This window comes from Vulpes lagopus, chromosome 3, assembly GCF_018345385.1.
Source record: "Vulpes lagopus strain Blue_001 chromosome 3, ASM1834538v1, whole genome shotgun sequence".
Classification (NCBI taxonomy): Eukaryota; Metazoa; Chordata; class Mammalia; order Carnivora; family Canidae; genus Vulpes; species Vulpes lagopus.
Window position 1 is genome coordinate 109,920,104 of NC_054826.1, and position 19,184 is coordinate 109,939,287.

A 19,184-nucleotide genomic window follows, 5' to 3' on the forward strand; every position below is an offset into this window, starting at 1 on the left:
TTCAATTCCTATAAACCAGTTAAACTGATTAGACTTGAAGGGAGGAGAATGAATGTTTTTGTGTTTAAGAACTAAACGGAATGTAGCTGGAAGGTGGGGAGTGGGAGGTGCAGGCTTCCAGTTATGGAATGAGTAAGTCACAGGATGAAGGGCACAGCGTAGGGAACATCATCAGTAGTACTGTACTAGTGAGTGGTAACCAGGCCGTGTGGATACACTGGTGAGCATAGCACAATGAACGTACTAGAGCTGCCAAATCACTAGGTTGTACACTTGAAACTAACACTGCAGGCCAACTATACTTCAATTTTTTAAAAAAAGGAATATAGCTAGTCACACCCTCCAGACCCCATGATGAGTCCAAGGGCTCGAAAGGCAAACGATGCTTTGGGTTCAAGAGAGGTGAAGACCCAAACCCATTTGGAGATGGTAAAATCTGAGAATAGGGAAGAGGGGGCAAGACCTGAAAGCCTTTGGCCTTAAGGCATAAAATTGCTTGAGTACCTAAGCACAGAGCCCACGGAGCATGCCAGTGTGTTTGGTATGGAAACTGTGGAATTCTCAGTAAGGGACTCCTCTTCCAAGGACCACTCCCAACAGCAGCACCATGTGGCAGAGAGGCACATGGCGGCGGCAGCAGGCACAAAGAAGCTAAGGCATGAAGGTAGGAGATGGGCATGCTTCTCTTTGGGACTGCTGAAACAGAGTTCTTGGGCAGTGTGATGACAGAGAGATGCAAGAGTGCAACAGTGGGCTTCCCACCAACACAGCATGTGAGGACTCAAGCCAATTCTGGTGAAAAGAAATGAGTCACTACTGGGGTCTGGAGCAGCACATCCCTTGTTGGAGTAGAAAGAACACAGTGTGTCCAAAATCCTGGATCCTAGTTGAGCTCTGCTGCTCCATCACACAGTGACTGAGTTAAATTATTTAGCTGCTCTGGGTTTTGGGGTTGGGCAGTGTGAGTGGTTCCCAATCTTTTCTGCTTTGAGAGGCCCAGAGAGGGTAGCTGGCTGAGGAAATATATATGTGCAAAGTCCATTTGGAAACTCTTTGCCAGGGGCTCCTGGATGGCTCCATTGGTTAAGCACTGGACTTTTGGTTTCAGCTCAGGTCATGATCTTGGGGGCGTGAGGTTGAGCCCTGTGTTGAGCTTCATGCATGGGACCTGCTTGGGATTCTCTCTTTCCTGCTTCCCTCCCCTAGTTCTCACTCTCAATCTCTTTAAAAAAGAAGAGAAAGATGGCTTTCCAGGGGAATTCTATCAAACGTTTAAAGAAGAAACAATACCTATTCTACTAAAGCTGTTTGGAAAGATAGAAAGAGATGGAGTACTTCCAAATTCGTTCTATGAGGCCAGCATCACCTTAATTCCGAAACCAGACAAAGACCCCACCAAAAAGGAGAATTACAGACCAATATCCCTGATGAACATGGATGCAAAAATTCTCAACAAGATACTAGCCAATAGGGGGATCCCTGGGTGGCGCAGCGGTTTGGCGCCTGCCTTTGGCCCAGGGCGCAATCCTGGAGACCCGGGATCGAATCCCACGTCAGGCTCCCGGTGCATGGAGCCTGCTTCTCCCTCTGCCTGTGTCTCTGCCTCTCTCTCTCTCTCTGTGACTATCATAAATAAATAAATAAAATTAAAAAAAAAAAGATACTAGCCAATAGGATCCAACAATACATTAAGAAAATTATTCACCATGACTAAGTAGGATTTATCCCCGGGACACAAGGCTGGTTCAACACTCGTAAAACCATCAGTGTGATTCATCATATCAGCAAGAGAAAAACCAAGAACCATATGATCCTCTCATTAGATGCAGAGAAAGCATTTGACAAAATACAGCATCCATTCCTGATCAAAACTCTTCAGAGTGTAGGGATAGAGGGAACTTTCCTCGACATCTTAAAAGCCATGTACGAAAAGCCCACAGCAAATATCATTCTCAATGGGGAAGCACTGGGAGCCTTTCCCCTAAGATCAGGAACAAGACAGGGATGTCCACTCTCACCACTGCTATTCAACATAGTACTGGAAGTCCTAGCCTCGGCAATCAGACAACAAAAAGACATTACAGGCATTCAAATTGGCAAAGAAGAAGTCAAACTCTCCCTCTTCGCCGATGACATGATACTCTACATAGAAAACCCAAAAGCCTCCACCCCAAGATTGCTAGAACTCATACAGCAATTTGGCAGTGTGGCAGGATACAAAATCAATGCCCAGAAATCAATGGCATTTCTATACACTAACAATGAGACTGAAGAAAGAGAAATTAAGGAGTCAATCCCATTTACAATTGCACCCAAAAGCATAAGATACCTAGGAATAAACCTAACCAAAGAGGTAAAGGATCTATACCCTAAAAACTACAGAACACTTCTGAAAGAAATTGAGGAAGACACAAAGAGATGGAAAAATATTCCATGCTCATGGATTGGCAGAATTAATATTGTGAAAATGTCAATGTTACCCAGGGCAATTTACACGTTTAATGCAATCCCTATCAAAATATCATGGACTTTCTTTAGAGAGTTAGAACAAATTATTTTAAGATTTGTGTGGAACCAGAAAAGACCCCGAATAGCCAGGAGAATTTTAAAAAAGAAAACCATAGCTGGGGGCATCACAATCCCAGATTTCAGGTTGTACTACAAAGCTGTGGTCATCAAGACAGTGTGGTACTGGCACAAAAACAGACACATAGATCAATGGAACAGAATAGAGAACCCAGAAGTGGACCCTGAAATTTATGGTCAACTAATATTCGATAGAGGAGGAAAGACTATCCATTGGAAGAAAGACAGTCTCTTCTATAAATGGTGCTGGGAAAATTGGACATCCACATGCAGAAGAATGAAACTAGACCATTCCCTTGCACCATACACAAAGATAAACTCAAAATGGATGAAAGATCTAAATGTGAGACAAGAGTCCATCCAAATCCTAGAGGAGAACACAGGCAACACCCTTTTTGAACTCGGCCACAGTAACTTCTTGCAAGATACATCCACAAAGGCAAAAAAAAACAAAAGCAAAAATGAACTATTGGGACTTCATCAAGATAAGAAGCTTTTGCACAGCAAAGGATACAGTCAACAAAACTAAAAGACAACCTACAGAATGGGAGAAGATATTTGCAAATGACATATCAGATAAAGGGCTAGTTTCCAAGATCTATAAAGAACTTATTAAACTCAACACCAAAGAAACAAACAATCCAATCATGAAATGGGCAAAAGACATGAACAGAAATCTCACAGAGGAAGACATAGACATGGCCAACATGCACATGAGAAAATGCTCTGCATCACTTGCCATCAGGGAAATACAAATCAAACCACAATGAGATCCCACCTCACACCAGTGAGAATGGGGAAAATTAACAAGGCAGGAAACCACAAATGTTGGAGAGGATGTGGAGAAAAGGGAACCCTCTTACACTGTTGGTGGGAATGTGAACTGGTGCAGCTACTCTGGAAAACTGTGTGGAGGTTCCTCAAAGAGTTAAAAATAGACCTGCCCTACGACCCAGCAATTGCACTGCTGGGGATTTACCCCAAAGATACAGATGCAATGGCACGCAGGGACACCTGCACCCCGATGTTTCTAGCAGCAATGTCCACAATAGCCAAACTGTGGAAGGAGCCTCGGTGTCCATTGAAAGATGAATGGATAAAGAAGCTGTGGTCTATGTATACAATGGAATATTACTCAGCCATTAGAAACGACAAATACCCACCATTTGCTTTGACGTGGATGGAACCAGAGGGTATTATGCTGAGTGAAGTAAGTCAATCGGAGAAGGACAAACATTATATGTTCTCATTCATTTGGGGAATATAAATAATAGTGAAAGGGAATAGAAGGGAAGGGAGAAGAAATGTGTGGGAAATATCAGGAAGGGAGACAGAACATAAAGACTCCTAACTCTGGGAAACGAACTAGGGATGGTGGAAGGGGAGGAGGGCGGGGGGTGGGGGGGAATGGGTGACGGGCACTGAGGGCGGCACTTGACGGGATGAGCACTGGGTGTTATTCTGTATGTTGGTAAATTGGATACCAATAAAAAATAAATTTATTTAAAAAATAAAAATAAAAAAATAAAAAATAAAGAAAAAAAAGATTAACCTAAAAAAAAAGAAGAGAAAGAAAGAAAGAGAAAAAGGAAGGAAGGAAGGAAAGAAAGAAAGAAGAAAGAAAGAAAGAAAGAAAGAAAGAAAGAAAGAAAGAAAGAAAGAAAGAAAGAAAGAAAAAAAAAAGAAAGAAAGAAAGAAAAAGAAAGAAAGAAAGAAAAAGAAACACAAACTCCGTGCCAGAAACCCACCCCTCACCACCATTCTGATACCTGCAAGTTGCAAAACCTTTAATTAGATAACCATACATATTAAGAGCAAACACCTTGTCCACTTACTCTGTACTAGGCATGGAGCAAATGTTCTACAAAATGTTACATTAGACTCCCGAGCATTCCGTAGTAATACCTTCATTGTACAGAAAAAGAAGCCTAGAGAAATAGCCTCTGAAACTTACACAGCAAAAACATGAACGATCTAAGATTTAAACTCAGCTCTTTCTCAGAATCCAAACTCATAGCAACTGTATTTTACTATCATAGAGTTTCTAGCTCTATTATCCCCAAATTCCAGATTTTGCTTATTTTGAGAAAACGCGAGGTGGGGTGGGAATGATCTGGGTTGATTCAGATTCTACCCTGTAGGGTTTGAATGACTTTGAGAGTCCTTGGGATCAGCCTGTGTTGTTCTTGCCCCGAAATAATGTGGCATTACAAAGATGCATTAGCTCGTCTTTCCTCTTGAGCACTTGTGGTCTACAAATTGACATGAAACCCAATTGCACGTTAGCGGTGAGAAGACTTACGATGCTTGTCTTCCTGCCCCTCTTGATGGAGGACTAACAGCCAAGTAGGGGACAAGGCAGGAGACACACTGTCCCTCACTCAGAAACTGTGAAGTGTGATGACCAAGATCATGAACCCTATAGTCAAACATTCTTGATTGTAAAATTTGGCTCTACCTCTTAACTAACTGTGTGACTTTGGGTAACATCATCTCGTGGATCCTCCCATTTGTTCCTCCGAAAGATGAGGAGGGTAAAAGTACCTGCCTGTATTACCTTCCTGGGGCTGCTGTACAAATTACCCAAACTGGGTGACTTAAAACAACAGAAATTTATTCTTACAGTCCTGAGGCCACACGTCGGCAGCCAGGGTGTAACAAGACCACCTCGCTGCTTCTAGCTCTTGAGGACCCTGGTCCTGGCACATGGCACCATAACTCCATTCTCAGCCCCGTCTGTCTTCCCCCTGCCTTCTCTGCATCTCTGTGTGTCCTTTTCTGTCTCTTCCAAGGACACTCCCGTTGGACTTAGGGCTTGCCCTAACCCAGCATGATCTCACTGTGATTGATCCTTACCCATATTACATTACAAAGACCCCATTTGCACATATGGTCACATTCTGAGGTTCCAGGTGGACATGGATGTGGGGGGACGCTATTCAGCCCACTGGGCTACCTCATAGGGTTGTTGTGGGGAGTGAATGAGATAATGCATATAAAACATTCTGCTTAAAAAAAAAACAAACATTCTGCTTAGTGCCAAGCACTTAATAATCAGTGTTAGCTGTACCCATGTGTGCATACACGCTGTGTATACATACATATGCATGTGTGCATACATGTGTGCATGAGTGTGTGTGCATGCACGTGTGTGTGTGCATGAGTGTGTGTGTGTGTATAACTATTTTGTTACTGACTAGATTTACCAAAGGCTTATTTCATTACTTATTTAGCCAAATGACTCAGTAACTTTTTTTTTATGACTCAGTAACTTTTATTTTTTTCAAATCTTTTATTTTTTAAGATTTTATTTATTTATTCATGATAGTCACACACACACACACACACAGAGAAGAGAGGCAGAGACACAGGCAGAGGGAGAAGAAGCAGGCTCCATGCAGGGAGCCCGACGTGGGATTCGATCCCGGGTCTCCAGGATCGCGCCCTGGGCCAAAGGCAGGCGCTAAACTGCTGTGCCACCCAGGGATCCCTGACTCAGTAACTTTTAACACTTCTGACTCTTTGTAAGTGTTCTACTTTGCTTGTTTCTGGTTTTGTATTATTGCCTCCCTTTGTCTTTTTTATTTTTTAAGGCTCATTGATGTTATTATTATCATTTGTTACTCTTCTCCAAAAACTGCTCTGGCTATTGGGGCACTTAGTGTGTCTGTTTTCGCACCAGGCAGCCTTAAAGCATACTGGTGATTTTCTCTAGTGAGCCTTTTCTTCACTTTTACTCAGGTGAGCGTTTTGCTCATCTTGGAGTAGTGAGCCAGTCCTCACTTGTGAATTACTTTTCTCTAGTACTTCTTTATGGTGTTATAATGAGCCTCTTCCATAAATGACCCATAGATTTTACAGAGAAGATGCACACTCTTTTTGTAAGGTATGAAGTTCAGAACATGTCTTCTCTTTTTCCAATCCTTCCTTATTCATGATATTCATATCTTGCCTCCAAAGACCACTGTCTCTCCAGACCCATGTTATGCCACATTATCAGCTTCTTCCGGAGATCTTGCAGCTCTGCCCCCATACCCACCCTCGTCCCAGCAGAGTGCCCTGAGTGGGCGGGTCCACACCCTGGGTGGTGCTGGGCATTGCAGCGGGGCCCCTGCAGTCTGTGATTAGAGATGGACTCTAAGCTCCCGGCAGAGCTGAGCGGGAGACAGGCTCTGGGGGGGGCCTGCATTGTACCTACCTTGGCACTGGATGCTGAGCCAGGCCCCAGCTAACTAGACTCTAAGCTAAGGCCCCACCCAGATTTTTGCTTCCTTCCCAGCAGTGCCCATTTCCAAAAAAAAAAAAAAAAAAAAAAAAGCAAGTCCACACCAAATACTGGACTATTTATTGCAAAGCTAGACTGGCAGTCCAGGAAGCAAGGAAACCGAGCACAGAAGGCCCTTCTGTAACAGAGGAGTCGGGGGCCAGAGAAGAAGAAAGAAAGGGGGTGGCAGAAATGAGCTCATGCATACACAGCAGCCTCTTCCAACTCCTCTTCTGCTCGTAGGAGCTTCCCCGTCGGGGAAAAATGCCCGTGCCGGGCAGGGCTGGCAGCGCGCTCCCCAGGCTGAGGGCACTGAGAAGCACAGAGGAATTCGGAGAGCCCAGAGCATCCTCAGACCTTGGCAGCAGTCTGTCATCTGGAAGGCCAGGCCCACGTTGGGGAAGCGGGTGGCTGGCTCCCCTGGGCCTCCGCCCCAGCCGCACGTGCAGGAGGCCGCCCGTCTGCAATCCGGACGAGGCCGCAGGAACACCACCACCTCAGTATCACCGCCCCTTTAGTATCAGGCGGGTTTTCCCATCTCCAATGAAGAGCCTACAGAAAAGATGGCCCAGTGAGGTCTCTGAGCATCTGGGGCTCTGGAGAGACCCAGCCCTTCATCAAAGATCTCCAGGCCCAGAATTCTCCAGAAAGATGCTTTTCTGAGCCTTCCCAGCCTCAATAGCCAAATCCTATCCCAGCCCTTTCCCTGAAGCTGCTCATCTCTGCCTTTCCAAAAGCAACAGGCAGATTTATCCGTGATGCTTTGCCCGAGCCAGTGGCTAAGCCAGAACTGCAGTGAGGGCGACACTTCGCACCAGCCCCACCCAGCGACTGTGCTCTCCCAGACTGTGGGAGGTATGCTTAACTTGGACCAGACCCAGATCTTAACCCCTGCATGACCTGGAGCAGAAAACACAGGACCCTACAGACCTTGGAGGCTCACAAGAGGAGAGTTCGGGGAAATGCAGTCAAGCAGATAGGCTCCTTCCCCTAATATCAACCTTATTACCCACCCCGCTGTTTATGCTATAGCTTGTGTGAATGGCACCTGCTAGCAGGCCTGCTCTTGGGGGCACCATGGCCATGAATTTCTCGGTGGACAGGGCTCCCTGGAGTTGCACGACACCCCTGGGAGGAGCCACTCCTCCCCACCCTTGGTCCACATGGTTGCACAGGGAACCATGACCTTGCCTCGAGTCCAGACACAGCCAGTAAGCGTGCCTGACCCTCATGGCTACAGTGATGGATTCAGACCCAAGCTGGGCCAGTCCAGCGAACATCAGTCCCCGGACTTTTGCTAAAGCCGTTGTTCTAGTTCCTCTAGAGTCGTCAAGCTGCTGGCATATGAGCCTAGAGGTCCTGGTGAGCATCTCTGCCTCTCCTGGAGAGCCTCTCAGAGCATGAATCCTGCTCAGAGGGTGGCAGAGACCATGGCCTAAAGACACTGCTTGAGAACCCACCCGAAGCCAGTGCTACCCGTGAAGTTTTCAATTATGTTGAGCCAGTAAATTCCCCCTGGTGACATAAACTGGGTTGAAACGGATTTCTGCTGCCTGTAACCAAAGGTCCTAGAGCCATAATCTTTGCCTCTGAAGAAGCCTCTGTCTTCCCTTCTTCAACCCCAAGTTGAGATTCTAGCCCAGACGCTCTGGAAATCATCACCAGGTATCCATCACAGGGGCCAGTGACCGTGGGTCACACTCCTACCTGATGAGCAGTCCTACAAGCAGGCTGGCCAGGAGCGGGCCCAGCCAGTAGATCCAGTGGAAGTCCCAGTGATTGGCCACCACGGCAGGTCCAAAGGCACGGGCAGGATTCATGCAGGCTCCAGACACAGCACCCCTGCAAACAGCCAGCCGGGCGGTCACCAGGATCCCGACCGGGCCCCAACTCATGCCAAGTTTGTTTCCCCAACTAGGTCTAGGTCACACTCCACCCAGAAACCCTCTTGAAGCTAGCATATCCTGGGGCTTGGCAGAGGGAGGAGGGGTCCCAGAGAAGGCAAGGGCGAAAGGGCTATTAGCACCAGGAAGTGCTATTAACGGCACCACACATCCTCCTAGAAGAAAGGCCAACAGAGAATGGCTGTGATGACAGGCAGAGAAGATGCATTTAGGTCCTTGCCAACGTTGAAAAAGCAGTCATCAGGTAAGTAAACAGATTTTGGAGTCGAGCTGACCTGGATTCAAAACCCAGCCTAGCTATTTCTAGCTGCGTGACCTTTACTGAACCCCTCTGTGTTTCACAGGAGGTGAGGGGACCTTCCTCACAGGTTGTTGCCCGGAATGAACGAGATCATGCATTTAAGAGCCCGTGACTCACACGTAAGTCACATACAAGGATTTCATCGAGCTACCCCTGTTGAGGCCTGTGCTGTGCCACTAGCTTGGGACCCAGTGTCTCCTACAGTGGTGGGGCCCTCCCCCAGGAGCCCCTCTCCTCTCTGGATCTGGGGTCACCCAAGCTGGGGTCCTACAAGCCTGGCCAGGTCCCAAGTCAGAAGGCTCAAGTCAATTGCAAAGGAGCCAATAGCCGCTAGGGGCAGGAGAGCACCGCTGCAGCTCTATGCACACCCCCCCCCCCGACTCCGCCTCCCAGGAGGATGGGCCTGGAAAGGCTCCACTGGGTGTCCCCGAGGAAGGGAGCAGGTGCGCCTTAGGAAGGGGCTCCCTTGCCCCCTTTCCTGGGAGACTCGGGCTCTCGTCCCACGTCTGTCCTTAATTTGCCACTGTCCAATGAATGACTTGACATAAGTCGTTTGTGTTCTCTCTGGCCTCGTTTTCCTCAAATATGTAAGATGGGAGAAATAATCCCAGACCCAGGCTTGCCTCCTGAGCCTCCTGAGGGGCACAACCTAAATGAGTCAGTGGATATGTAGGCTCTGTGTAGGTCTGAGGCTAAAACCTGCCCACCCACTGGCTGAACATACAAGCTTTGAGGAAATGGAAAACCTCACATGAGAAGCCAGTTTCCTGGGGCACCTGGGTGGCTCAGCGGTCGAGCCCCCACCTTCGGTTCAGGGCGTGATCCCGGGGTCCTGGGATCAAGTCCCGCATTGGGCTCCCTGCATAGAGCCTGCTTCTCTCTCTCTCTCTCTCTCATTTTCGCTCATGAATAAATAAATAAAATCTTTTAAAAGAGAGAGAGAGAGAAGTCAGGTTTCTGACTTCCCTAGAACGACTTTGGGTCATGTTCCCTGAAAGCAATAGATTACTAGAGGTGAACAGTCGTGCCTCCTTAGATACCCCAGTCCCCACCACTCCCTGTTGTCTGCGAACGCCGGCTTACTTCCTCTGTTTGTGTCACCTCCATAGCCCCCATTAGCTACTGAGTCTTTGACTCTCAGGGAAGCCCTGCAGGCCTGACCTGACCTCCTCCAGGGCTTGGCCCAGGACTGCCCACAGGGCCCACTGCTCACCCCGCCAGGATGTCCACGGTGACGGCAAAGCCAATGGAGAATGGAGCCAGAGGGCCCTGCGTCTTCTCGTTGATGGCGCCCATGCACACAGCCAGTGCCAGCAGTGTCGTCAGGATGAGCTCGGCCACCACGGCCCCCACCACCTGCCCCGGCTCCTGGACTGTCACAAAGGCTGCCCCAGATGCGTTCCAGAACCTCTCTTCAGGACTCACTGCCTGCGGAGAGAAGCGCTCAGCCTCACAGCGGGGGCAGGGAAAAGGCTGGGAGCCAAGGGGAGGGGGACTCAAAGCTCATGCCAATCCTTAGAATGGTGACCAGTTCTGTCCAATCCGCTCCAGTTTTTACTGTGTGGCTCAGTGAGAACCACGGGACTCCCTGAGCCTCCTTTTGCTCATCTGTAAAATGGGATCACCCAGCAGTGGCTGCAGGGGGTTGTGAGTCCAGAGCTTATATAACTAGATGACCCTCCTTGAGAAGAACACAGAAGTTCCTTACTCAACACACCCTGAAACCACATGTGGTCAGATGAACCCACCGCTAGACCCGCAAGGCCCCTTGGAAGGTGAAGCCCCATTAGTTTCAAAGGGGAATGTTGCCTCAGGGGTCGTCCCAGCACCTGGAGAGGGAAGGCGGTGGAGCAAGCTTCCGGACCCTGGACCTAATCTGGACTCTGCTGCTTATGAGCTCGGCTGAACGTGGCCCAACCCCTGACTCCGCAGTGCCTGTGTTTCCTCCTCGGTAAAGTGGGGGTGCCAATACAGCCCCCAGCTCAGGCAGCAAGGGCCCCCTAAGAACTGACTGTGGCTTCTCATGATGTCACGGGGAGATTTAACAAGAGAAGACGTATAAACTGCCGCATGGGAAGGATGTGCCCTGCAATGCTCACTACTGTGTTGGGCAGGTTTGCAAGTGGCCTGGCCTGAGGGAGAGCTTGGGAACTGCTTTGCACTGAGTATCAGAGCGGGAAGGTCCAGCTTCATTCTGCAGCGGGGTGGGGGGCTCTCAGAGGGGGGCATGGGGAGGCCAGGGCAGGGGAGCCAGGGAGATGGGACTCGAGACCAAAGTCTGCAATGGGCTAGCACTTGCAGCTACGCACCATATGCCAGCCGGCCTAACAGGCATCCCCCTCTGCCCCCCAACACACAGGTCCACACAGCCTACATCTTGCGGGGGCCCCCAGTTGGACTGAGACCTAACAGCAACAGGAAAGGAAGAAAAAGAGAAGCAAAGGCCAGAGGAAGGGAGTCTATCAATGAAGTTACATGTGGAGCTATAAAACTTCTGTGGCAGGGAGGAGGAGCTGGCAGGAGGGAAGGTTCCAGTTGTAGACTGAATATTACGTCCCATCACAGGTAGAGGGACTCCATGTAAAGGCAGGCAGCCTGGAGGACATTCAGAGAAGTTGGTCCAGGAGTTTCTCAAGGAGAGTAACCCTCAGTTTGTAGGATGAATGAACAAGTGAATGAACAAATGAATGAACGAGTGAATGAATGAATGAATGAATGAATGAATACACATACAAATGAATGAAAACACACTAGAAACATTGTCCAAAGCCATTGCCAAGCCCGAAATGGCCTCAGGAAGAGAAACTTCAAGTCCCGAGTTCTGCTTCCTGGTCTTTCCAGGGAAGGGCTGTGTCCAGACATGGACAGAACAGGGTGTGTTTAGTGAGACCCAAAGGCCCCCTTCCCGGGAAAAAAGGACCCACCCAATCCCGCTGGAGGAAAATATGACAGGAAAAGAGTGGGGCACCTCCGATGCCCGGCCCTTCCTCCTCCCCCGTGGGGCTCACCCACCTTGGCCAAGGCAGCCCCGATCAGCCCCCCGCACAGCTGGGACATCCAGTAGGGAAGGAGCATCACCAGGTTGAGGCCTCCAATCAGCGTGGCTGCCAGGGACACTGCAGGGTTGAAATGTCCTCCACTGTCACCCACAAAAGCAGAAGGAAGCCACTGAGACCAAGTCCTAGGCAGGCCCCCCGAGGGAATGCGTCCCAGCCATCCCCCAACCCCACCTCCTGGCCCAGGCTGGCCTTGCAGCACCAGAGTGAATCACGGACCTTGGTCAAGTAGAAACCAGGCACGGATCCCACCCATCTTCCCTGAGGTGCCAGGTGGTGGGGGGAGGGTTGTGGGGGAGAGTGGGGAGGAGAGGGCAGCCCCATTCCTGCCCTGCACCCAGACCCCAGGGGGCCCAGAGGAAGACATGGTGGGTGACCATCCCTCAACTCCTTCCAGACTGGCTCAGAGCCCCAGCCCTGGAGAGGTGCAGCCCCATGTCAGAATGGGACCCCAGACTCCAGACTGGTAGACAGAGAGAGGTACCCGGGCCCTGGAAAAGAGCTCCCGAGTGGCTGAACCCTGCTCTCCCCAGGCTGAAGTAAAGCCCCCTTGGAATGTCCGCAGCACAGCACCCGGTGCAGGCTAAGCTCACCCTGTAATTCCCAGGTCTCCCCCCTGCGGCGCTCCACCTGGCCTTGCCTCCCGGCTCTGCCACTTACTGACCACGTAACCTTGGACAAGTCTTGTGACCTTCTGTGGTCATACCGTGAGCAGGGGGTGGCAACTACCCCCAAGAGACTGTTGTGAGGCTTCACTGAGCTCCTATCTAGGAGCTCCTTAGAGCAGCGCCTGGCACTTGGCTCGCATTGTCTATGTGTGGGCTTGAGAAAAATAATGTAAAAAAACCCCTCTCTTCTTGGGGCTCCTGGGTGGCTCAGTCCGCTCAGCATCTGCCTTCGGCTCAGGTCATGACCTCAGCGTCCTGGGATCAAACCCTGCACAGGGCTCCCAGCTCAGTGGGGAGTCTGCTTCCCCCTCTCCCGCTCTTCTGCCCCTGCCCCGCTCCCTTGCTCTCTTTCTCAAACAAAACTGTTTTAAAAACTCTTTCAAAAACAGGGGATCCCTGGGTGGCTCAGCGGTTTAGCGCCTGCCTTCGGCCCAGGGCGTGATCCTGGAGACCCAGGATCGAGTCCCACGTTGGGTTCCCTGCATGGAGCCTGCTTCTCCCTCTGCCTGTGTCTCTGACTCTCTCTCTCTCTCTCTCTCTCTCTGTCTATCATGAATAAATAAATAAATCTTTTTAAAAAACCTCAAAAACAACAAAAAAAAACCTCTATTCCTCCCATGTTATGGTGGGGAATCTGGGGTTTGGAGAGGGACTTGCCCCAAAGCCACAGAGCTCACCACAGGCTGCAGAGGTAGGATTTGAACCCAGACAGCCTGACTCCCCAGTGCACACCCATCTATGATGCTCTTGGAACCCTGAGTCCATGCCCAGGGTCCCTGCCGGTAGCTTTGCTCCCCGGGCTGGTGGCTCAGAGCTGGTCTCACCTGATGTTTCCCAGGGTAGCGATGATGAGGCCCAGGGCCAGCCCGTGGGCCAAGGCCGGCTGCAGCCGCCCGGTGTCCGTCCCGTTCTCGATGACAGACAGGCACCCGATGAAGATGAAGAGGGCAGAGCCCAGCAGCTCCACCAGACAGGGTTGCAGGAACCGCTCGTACCAGGACCCGCGACTCCTGCCACCCATGCTTGGCTCCTTCACCTTGCCACTGCCAAATTCGGGATCACACATAGACACGGCTGCCTGCGGTGGGACAAAGGGAGAGTGGGCTCAGGTGGGAGGAGAGCCCAGAAAGAAGCCCCCAGCGCCCTAGCCTCGAACTGGTTCTCACACCCCCTTGGACGGCCGGGTTCCAAAGGCAGAGGCCAGCAGTGGGCTCACCTCTGCAGACATCAGGGCCAAAGAGACCTGGCACCTGCGCTTGCCTGAGCCGCCTGGGAAGCCCGCACCTGCTTCCCGGGACCCTCTTATCTCCAGGGCCGGGGCTGCTGGTCCTGCTCCAGGCTCTGGCTCTTTTAAAGGGTTGCAGAGGCTCCCTGAGGGTGCCAAGAAGGCAATAAAGCGTGAGTGGGAGGCGGCCCTGGGGCCCAGGAGAGAAAACACTTTCTATCTCAGCTGGGCGGGGCAGGGGCGAGGGGAGGATTGCTGAGCCGCCTGCTGCCAACCGGGGGAAAGGCCCTGGCCCAGCCGCGTCACCCGGACAGCGCTCGGCCTTCCCTGGCAGGGGGCAGCCAGCCCAGCGGCCCAGCGCCCCAGGGCCCCAGCGCCCTGCGGCCTCCAGCAGGGTCCAAAGGAGACCAGCATGTGGGCACGAGGGGGTTTCAGGGGGTTGGGAAATAATGGCCAACTCATCCTCAGTGATTTTTTTCCTGGATTCCCTCAGATATCGCCTCGTATCTCAACAACCACACTCACTGCACCCTCACAGCCCGATCCAGGACTGAGTGTATACAGAGGGATGACCGTCCCCCGATGGTCAGAGGCAGCCGAGGCGACACCGTGCGCCACGGGGAAGCCTGCGGGCCCCGAAAACAGGCTGCTTGGACCTCAATCACAATTCTGCCGTCAACCAGCCGTGGAACCTCTCTGCACCTTGCTATTCTCCTGTGATGTGTACCAACGACGTGCGGTCGTTGTGTGACTTAAATGAGTCAATATAACAAAGGGTTTACAACAGTGCCAGACACACAGTCAGCACCGGACCAGTGTCTACTAATTAAGAATATAGATTTATGTTTATATATTTATATTTATTGAGCAATTTCTACATGTCTTCTACCTGCCAGGCACTGAGCTAAGTACCTTCTATGTAGCATCTCATTTAAACCTCAACATCAACCCTGTGAGGTGGGTACTATTATTATAGCATGTTACGTGGGGAAGTGGAGATTCAGGAAGTTATGTTTGCCAGGGTCACAGAGGTTTTGTGATTGTGAAACTGATGGGCTAAGTCACAAGGGATCAATACTGCATGATTCTACCTGTATGAAGTCCCTGGAGTAATCAAATTCATAGAGACAAAGAGTAGATGGTAGTTGCCAGGGGCTTGGAGTGCAGAGGAGAATGGGGACTTGTTGTTTAATGGGTCCAGAGTTTCAATTTGGGAGGATGAAAAAGTCTTAGAGATGGATAGTTGCACAACAATATGAATGTACTTAATGCCACTGACTTATACACTTAAAAATGATTGAAATGGTGAATTTTATGTGGTGTGTATTTTACCACATGGGGTGGGGGGGACTTGTGGGTTAAGCCACTGCAGTCTACTGCCTTTCTAGATGTATGGATGCATGGATGGATGGGTGGGTGGATGGATGGTTGATGGATGGATGGGTGTGGATGGATGGATGGCTGATGGATGGAGAGAAGGAAGAAGGAATAAAGGAAGGGACAGAGGGAAGGAAGGGAAGGAGGGAGGGAGAGAGGAAGAAAAGAAGAGGAAAGAGATGGGCTTCTTTATTCATCCATTCAACAAATATTTAAATACCCTACTGGTTCTAAGAGCTAACTGGAAATGTAGCAGTGCACAAGATGGGCAAAGAGTCTTCCGGCGTTCATAACTATTATCTCGGTGTTTTTCTGTACAGATAGAGACACATAGAGAAATAATGTCAGGGATGAAAGAATTTAATGAAAATGTCTACCATCTATTGACTACGCACTATGACCACATATCTAACACCGTGCTAAGCACTCTGCATATATTCACAACAACCCCATGATTTCTTATCCTCATCTTCAGATGATAAAACCCAAGGCACAGAGAAGTTAAAGGACTAGCCCAAGGTTGTGTAGACAAAACGTATCTGCTTCAGGACAGAGAGGACTCATCGAGGCTGGGACAGTTTGCTGAAAGCTCTTTTCAGTGGGACTCCTGGGAACATAGCCCCTCCTTTGACTATCTGCACATCTCAGGAGGTTTAGGGTTGATTGTCTTAAGACCTGTGCTCTCCCTCTGTACCCACAGCACACTGTATGGTACGAGATGTCTCTTACGCCCTTCCTCCCGCGTCCCTGCAGATGGCAACAAGACAATGTCCAGCCTTCTGCTTCCCCCATCTCATCACACTTTGTTCAGGTCCTGCCAAGAGCTGCTTCCAGGACATTTTTCTCCAGGTTTCACCCAGGCCTCTCTGTCAGTTCTTGCTTAGTCTCTTGAAAAAAGAACCAAATGGTCAGGGCGCCTGGGTGGCTCAGTTGGTTAAGCGTCTGCCTTCGTCTTAGGTCATGATCTCAAGGTCCTGGGATCCAGCCCCAGTGGGGCTCTCCGCTCAGCAGGGAGTCTGCTTCTCCCTCTCCTTCTATGCTTCCCCCTGCTCCACCTCAAATAAATAAATAAAATCTTTTTTAAAAAATCAAATGGTCATGATACACGTGCCAGAGTCTAGGCCCGGCCCCGGACACCTCCCGTGCATTCCTTCAATTAATATTTACAATCATTTTGTATCTTCTCCACTTCACAGGAAGCAGGAATTCCCAGCTGGAGCTACTATAACTCCTCATCTGGGCCTCTTGCCTCACCCAAATTTAATCTGTTCCTCCGGTACTGTGAGCCAGGAGGGCACAGTTGGGCACTTGGGTCCAAGTGGGGGTCAGGCTTCTCCGCCTTCACCCTCTGGCTTCTCTTTAAGCCTCGGTGTTTTCTCTGGAAAAGTGGGCTAATGGCGCTCCCCAACCCCGTAAGATTAAATGAGACAGTGCACTTAGCAGAGCGCCCAATTCCAAGCAGGTGCCCTGTCAATAGTACCTATTACTACAGTTCATCGGAGTATCCACGCATCAGAGGCGCCTAACCCGTGCAACAAAGAACCCAACGTTTTGATGGCTTAACATAATACAAACGGATCCACTGTTGATAGCATAGTTCACAGCAGGCCCTTTATGACGTCGTAACGCAGGGATCCAGGCCACTGCCACCTTGGAGACCCACCATCTAGGTCACCAGCCCGCAGATGGGGAAAGAGACAATGTAGGGGAGGTGTGCCAGGATGTTTTATGAGCTAGGTTGTGAGTCCTGATGTGGGAAACAAAGGCAGAAGAGGAATTATTACATTTCCTTACTACCTACAGCCCATCAACAAATCCTTGAAACAGGCAGAGTGACATTCCTCTAGGGACTCAACTGCTTCGATATTGGTATTTCGCTAAGGGCAAAAGGCAATCCTAGCTTGACCCCCAGGATCCTGTAAGTCTGCTTTAACATATAAAAATTCCTTTGGAAACTTCCTTTATCTCTAACCCCAAAGATACATGTTGGCCATCATCCCCCAAGCATAAGAGCCACTGATATCCATCTGAAGGCTCTCATGACTGAGTTCTTACTAAACAGTGAAAAATGACCTTTTCCCAACAATAGCCAGCCCCCTCAGGATCCTGGAAACCTTGTTTCCAAAATACCCGGGAGGCTTACCCTCTCCCAAACCCCCCTCCCAACTTGAAATAATGGGCCATTCCTCATGACCCCCGTGCAGCTCTCTCTGCCCACGGGTCCTGTCCCGGTGCTTTTAATAAAACCAGCCTTAAGGATTCTTTCTTGGGGGCAGCCCAGGTGGCGCAGCGGTTTAGCCCCGCCTGCAGCCCAGGGCGTGATCCTGGAGACCCACTTCGGGCTCCCTGCATGGGGCCTGCTTCTCCCTCTGCCTGTGTCTCTGCCTCTCTCTCTCTCTCTGAATCTGCATCTCTATGAATAAATAAATTTAAAAATCTTGAAAAAAAAAAAAAAGAAGAAGAAGAAATCTTTCTTGGCCACCAGCTTCCAACTCTAACATCTCTCCTACATCAGGTCCTTCCCCTGACTTCATCTCCAGCCACATGAACCTTAAACAATGTGTCGGATGAGCTCGGTTGCCCGCACCCCTCCCTGCACCTGCTCTCCCCACAGTTTGGAGGCCTGTTTTGCCCTCTGTACCAGCTTCGACTCCGCTCTCAAATCTCAGGCCAGGCATCCATTCTCCCCAACTCCTGGGCCAATTAGATGTCTCTCCTCTAGACATGATGCTCCCTCACTAGAGCCAGGGCCAGCCTCTGTAGCTCCCAGACTTGTGGCTGTCCAGAGAAAAACTGAATGTCTTTCAGGCAAAACGTGTTTCTACAACTGAAGATTTCTTGCCGGGCCTGATGTCTCCGTACACAGCGCCCTGGTCTCCCCAAACCACTAGAACCACTAGGTGGGCTAGGGAGATAGTGTCTTCTTAAGAACTTGTTTGGCAAAAAAAAAAAAAAAAAAAAAAAAAAAGAACTTGTTTGGCTTGGCCAACTTTTTAGTTTTCCAATTCCAGGTCTGGTTGACATGACCAAAGCCTCTAAGTTTTATCCCTGTTTAGTTCAAGATGTCTCTGTCACCATAGGCACCTGTCTGCCATCCACCACCAGTAGCGGATGGAATATAAAAGCAGGTCTATTTTATCCTGTCACACTGCCCTCCCTTCCTTCCTTTCTCACCTTAATAGCTGCAGTATGGTATAAGTATGTGATGCTGGCACCATGGCAGCTATCTTGAGACCATGAGGTACAACTCTCCAGAAGAGTGGATTTTTGATGATATTGCCAAGCCACCAGACTAACCCCAAGATCAACTACTTCAGGCTTTCTTGTTAAATAAACCTGCACTTCCTGGATTGTGTACTAGGGCACCCCAGAGAGCCCCACTGAATTCACAAAGGGACTACAGGGTATTAGAAAATTCCAAGGGAAATACAGTGATGCTCCATATCTGTCAGACACCATGTGACTGACTAGCTGGTGGTTGTTCAGAGTTGTAATATTAAGTGGCCTTACATTCCTTCCAATAAAATCATGCCTTTGCAAAGCTGGTTTTACAGGGGTTGCCTGAGTAAGAAGTGAGTACCACATAAAAATCAATGTAGAAGAGGAAAGGTGGATGGTAGTGTCCAATCAGATACCAGGGTCTGGAAAATTGAGCAGTGCCCAAGGGTACACACATCCCACGGGTAAATGACCTGTAGCATTTAAGAATGGAAGTTACTTAAGAACTCATTTCGACTGAGCTATTTGAGGGCAGCCTGGGTGGCTCAGTGGTTTAGCACTGCCATCTGCCCAGGACATGATCC

General features: G+C 49.7%; 1 protein-coding gene across 2 annotated transcripts; it reads right to left on the minus strand.

Moving 5' to 3' along the window:
* Nucleotides 1–6,914: 6,914 nt before the first annotated feature.
* On the minus strand, nucleotides 6,915–14,185 carry AQP8 (aquaporin 8). Of its 2 annotated transcripts, none has more exons than XM_041747246.1 (6): nucleotides 13,996–14,185; nucleotides 13,604–13,857; nucleotides 12,068–12,194; nucleotides 10,269–10,483; nucleotides 8,558–8,692; nucleotides 6,915–7,402 (listed from the first exon to the last, which is right to left on the minus strand). In XM_041747246.1, the coding sequence occupies exons 1-6, from the start codon at nucleotides 14,005–14,007 to the stop codon at nucleotides 7,354–7,356; spliced, it is 792 nt and encodes a 263-aa protein (XP_041603180.1). In that variant the 5' UTR covers nucleotides 14,008–14,185; the 3' UTR covers nucleotides 6,915–7,353. The 2 variants fall into 2 exon arrangements, with proteins under 2 accessions (XP_041603180.1, XP_041603181.1); XM_041747247.1 differs by having other exon boundaries at nucleotides 14,064–14,184.
* Between the last annotated feature and the right edge of the window lie 4,999 nt (nucleotides 14,186–19,184).

Bases quoted from the DNA above. Each gene is read 5' to 3' on its own strand.
- AQP8 (XM_041747246.1), bottom strand. The intron at 12,195-13,603 runs GTGAGACCAGCT...TGTGGGTGACAG, and splicing joins GCTACCCTGGGAAACATCAG to TGGAGGACATTTCAACCCTG. The intron at 8,693-10,268 runs GTGAGCAGTGGG...GGCTGTTTGCAG, and splicing joins ACCGTGGACATCCTGGCGGG to GGGTGCTGTGTCTGGAGCCT.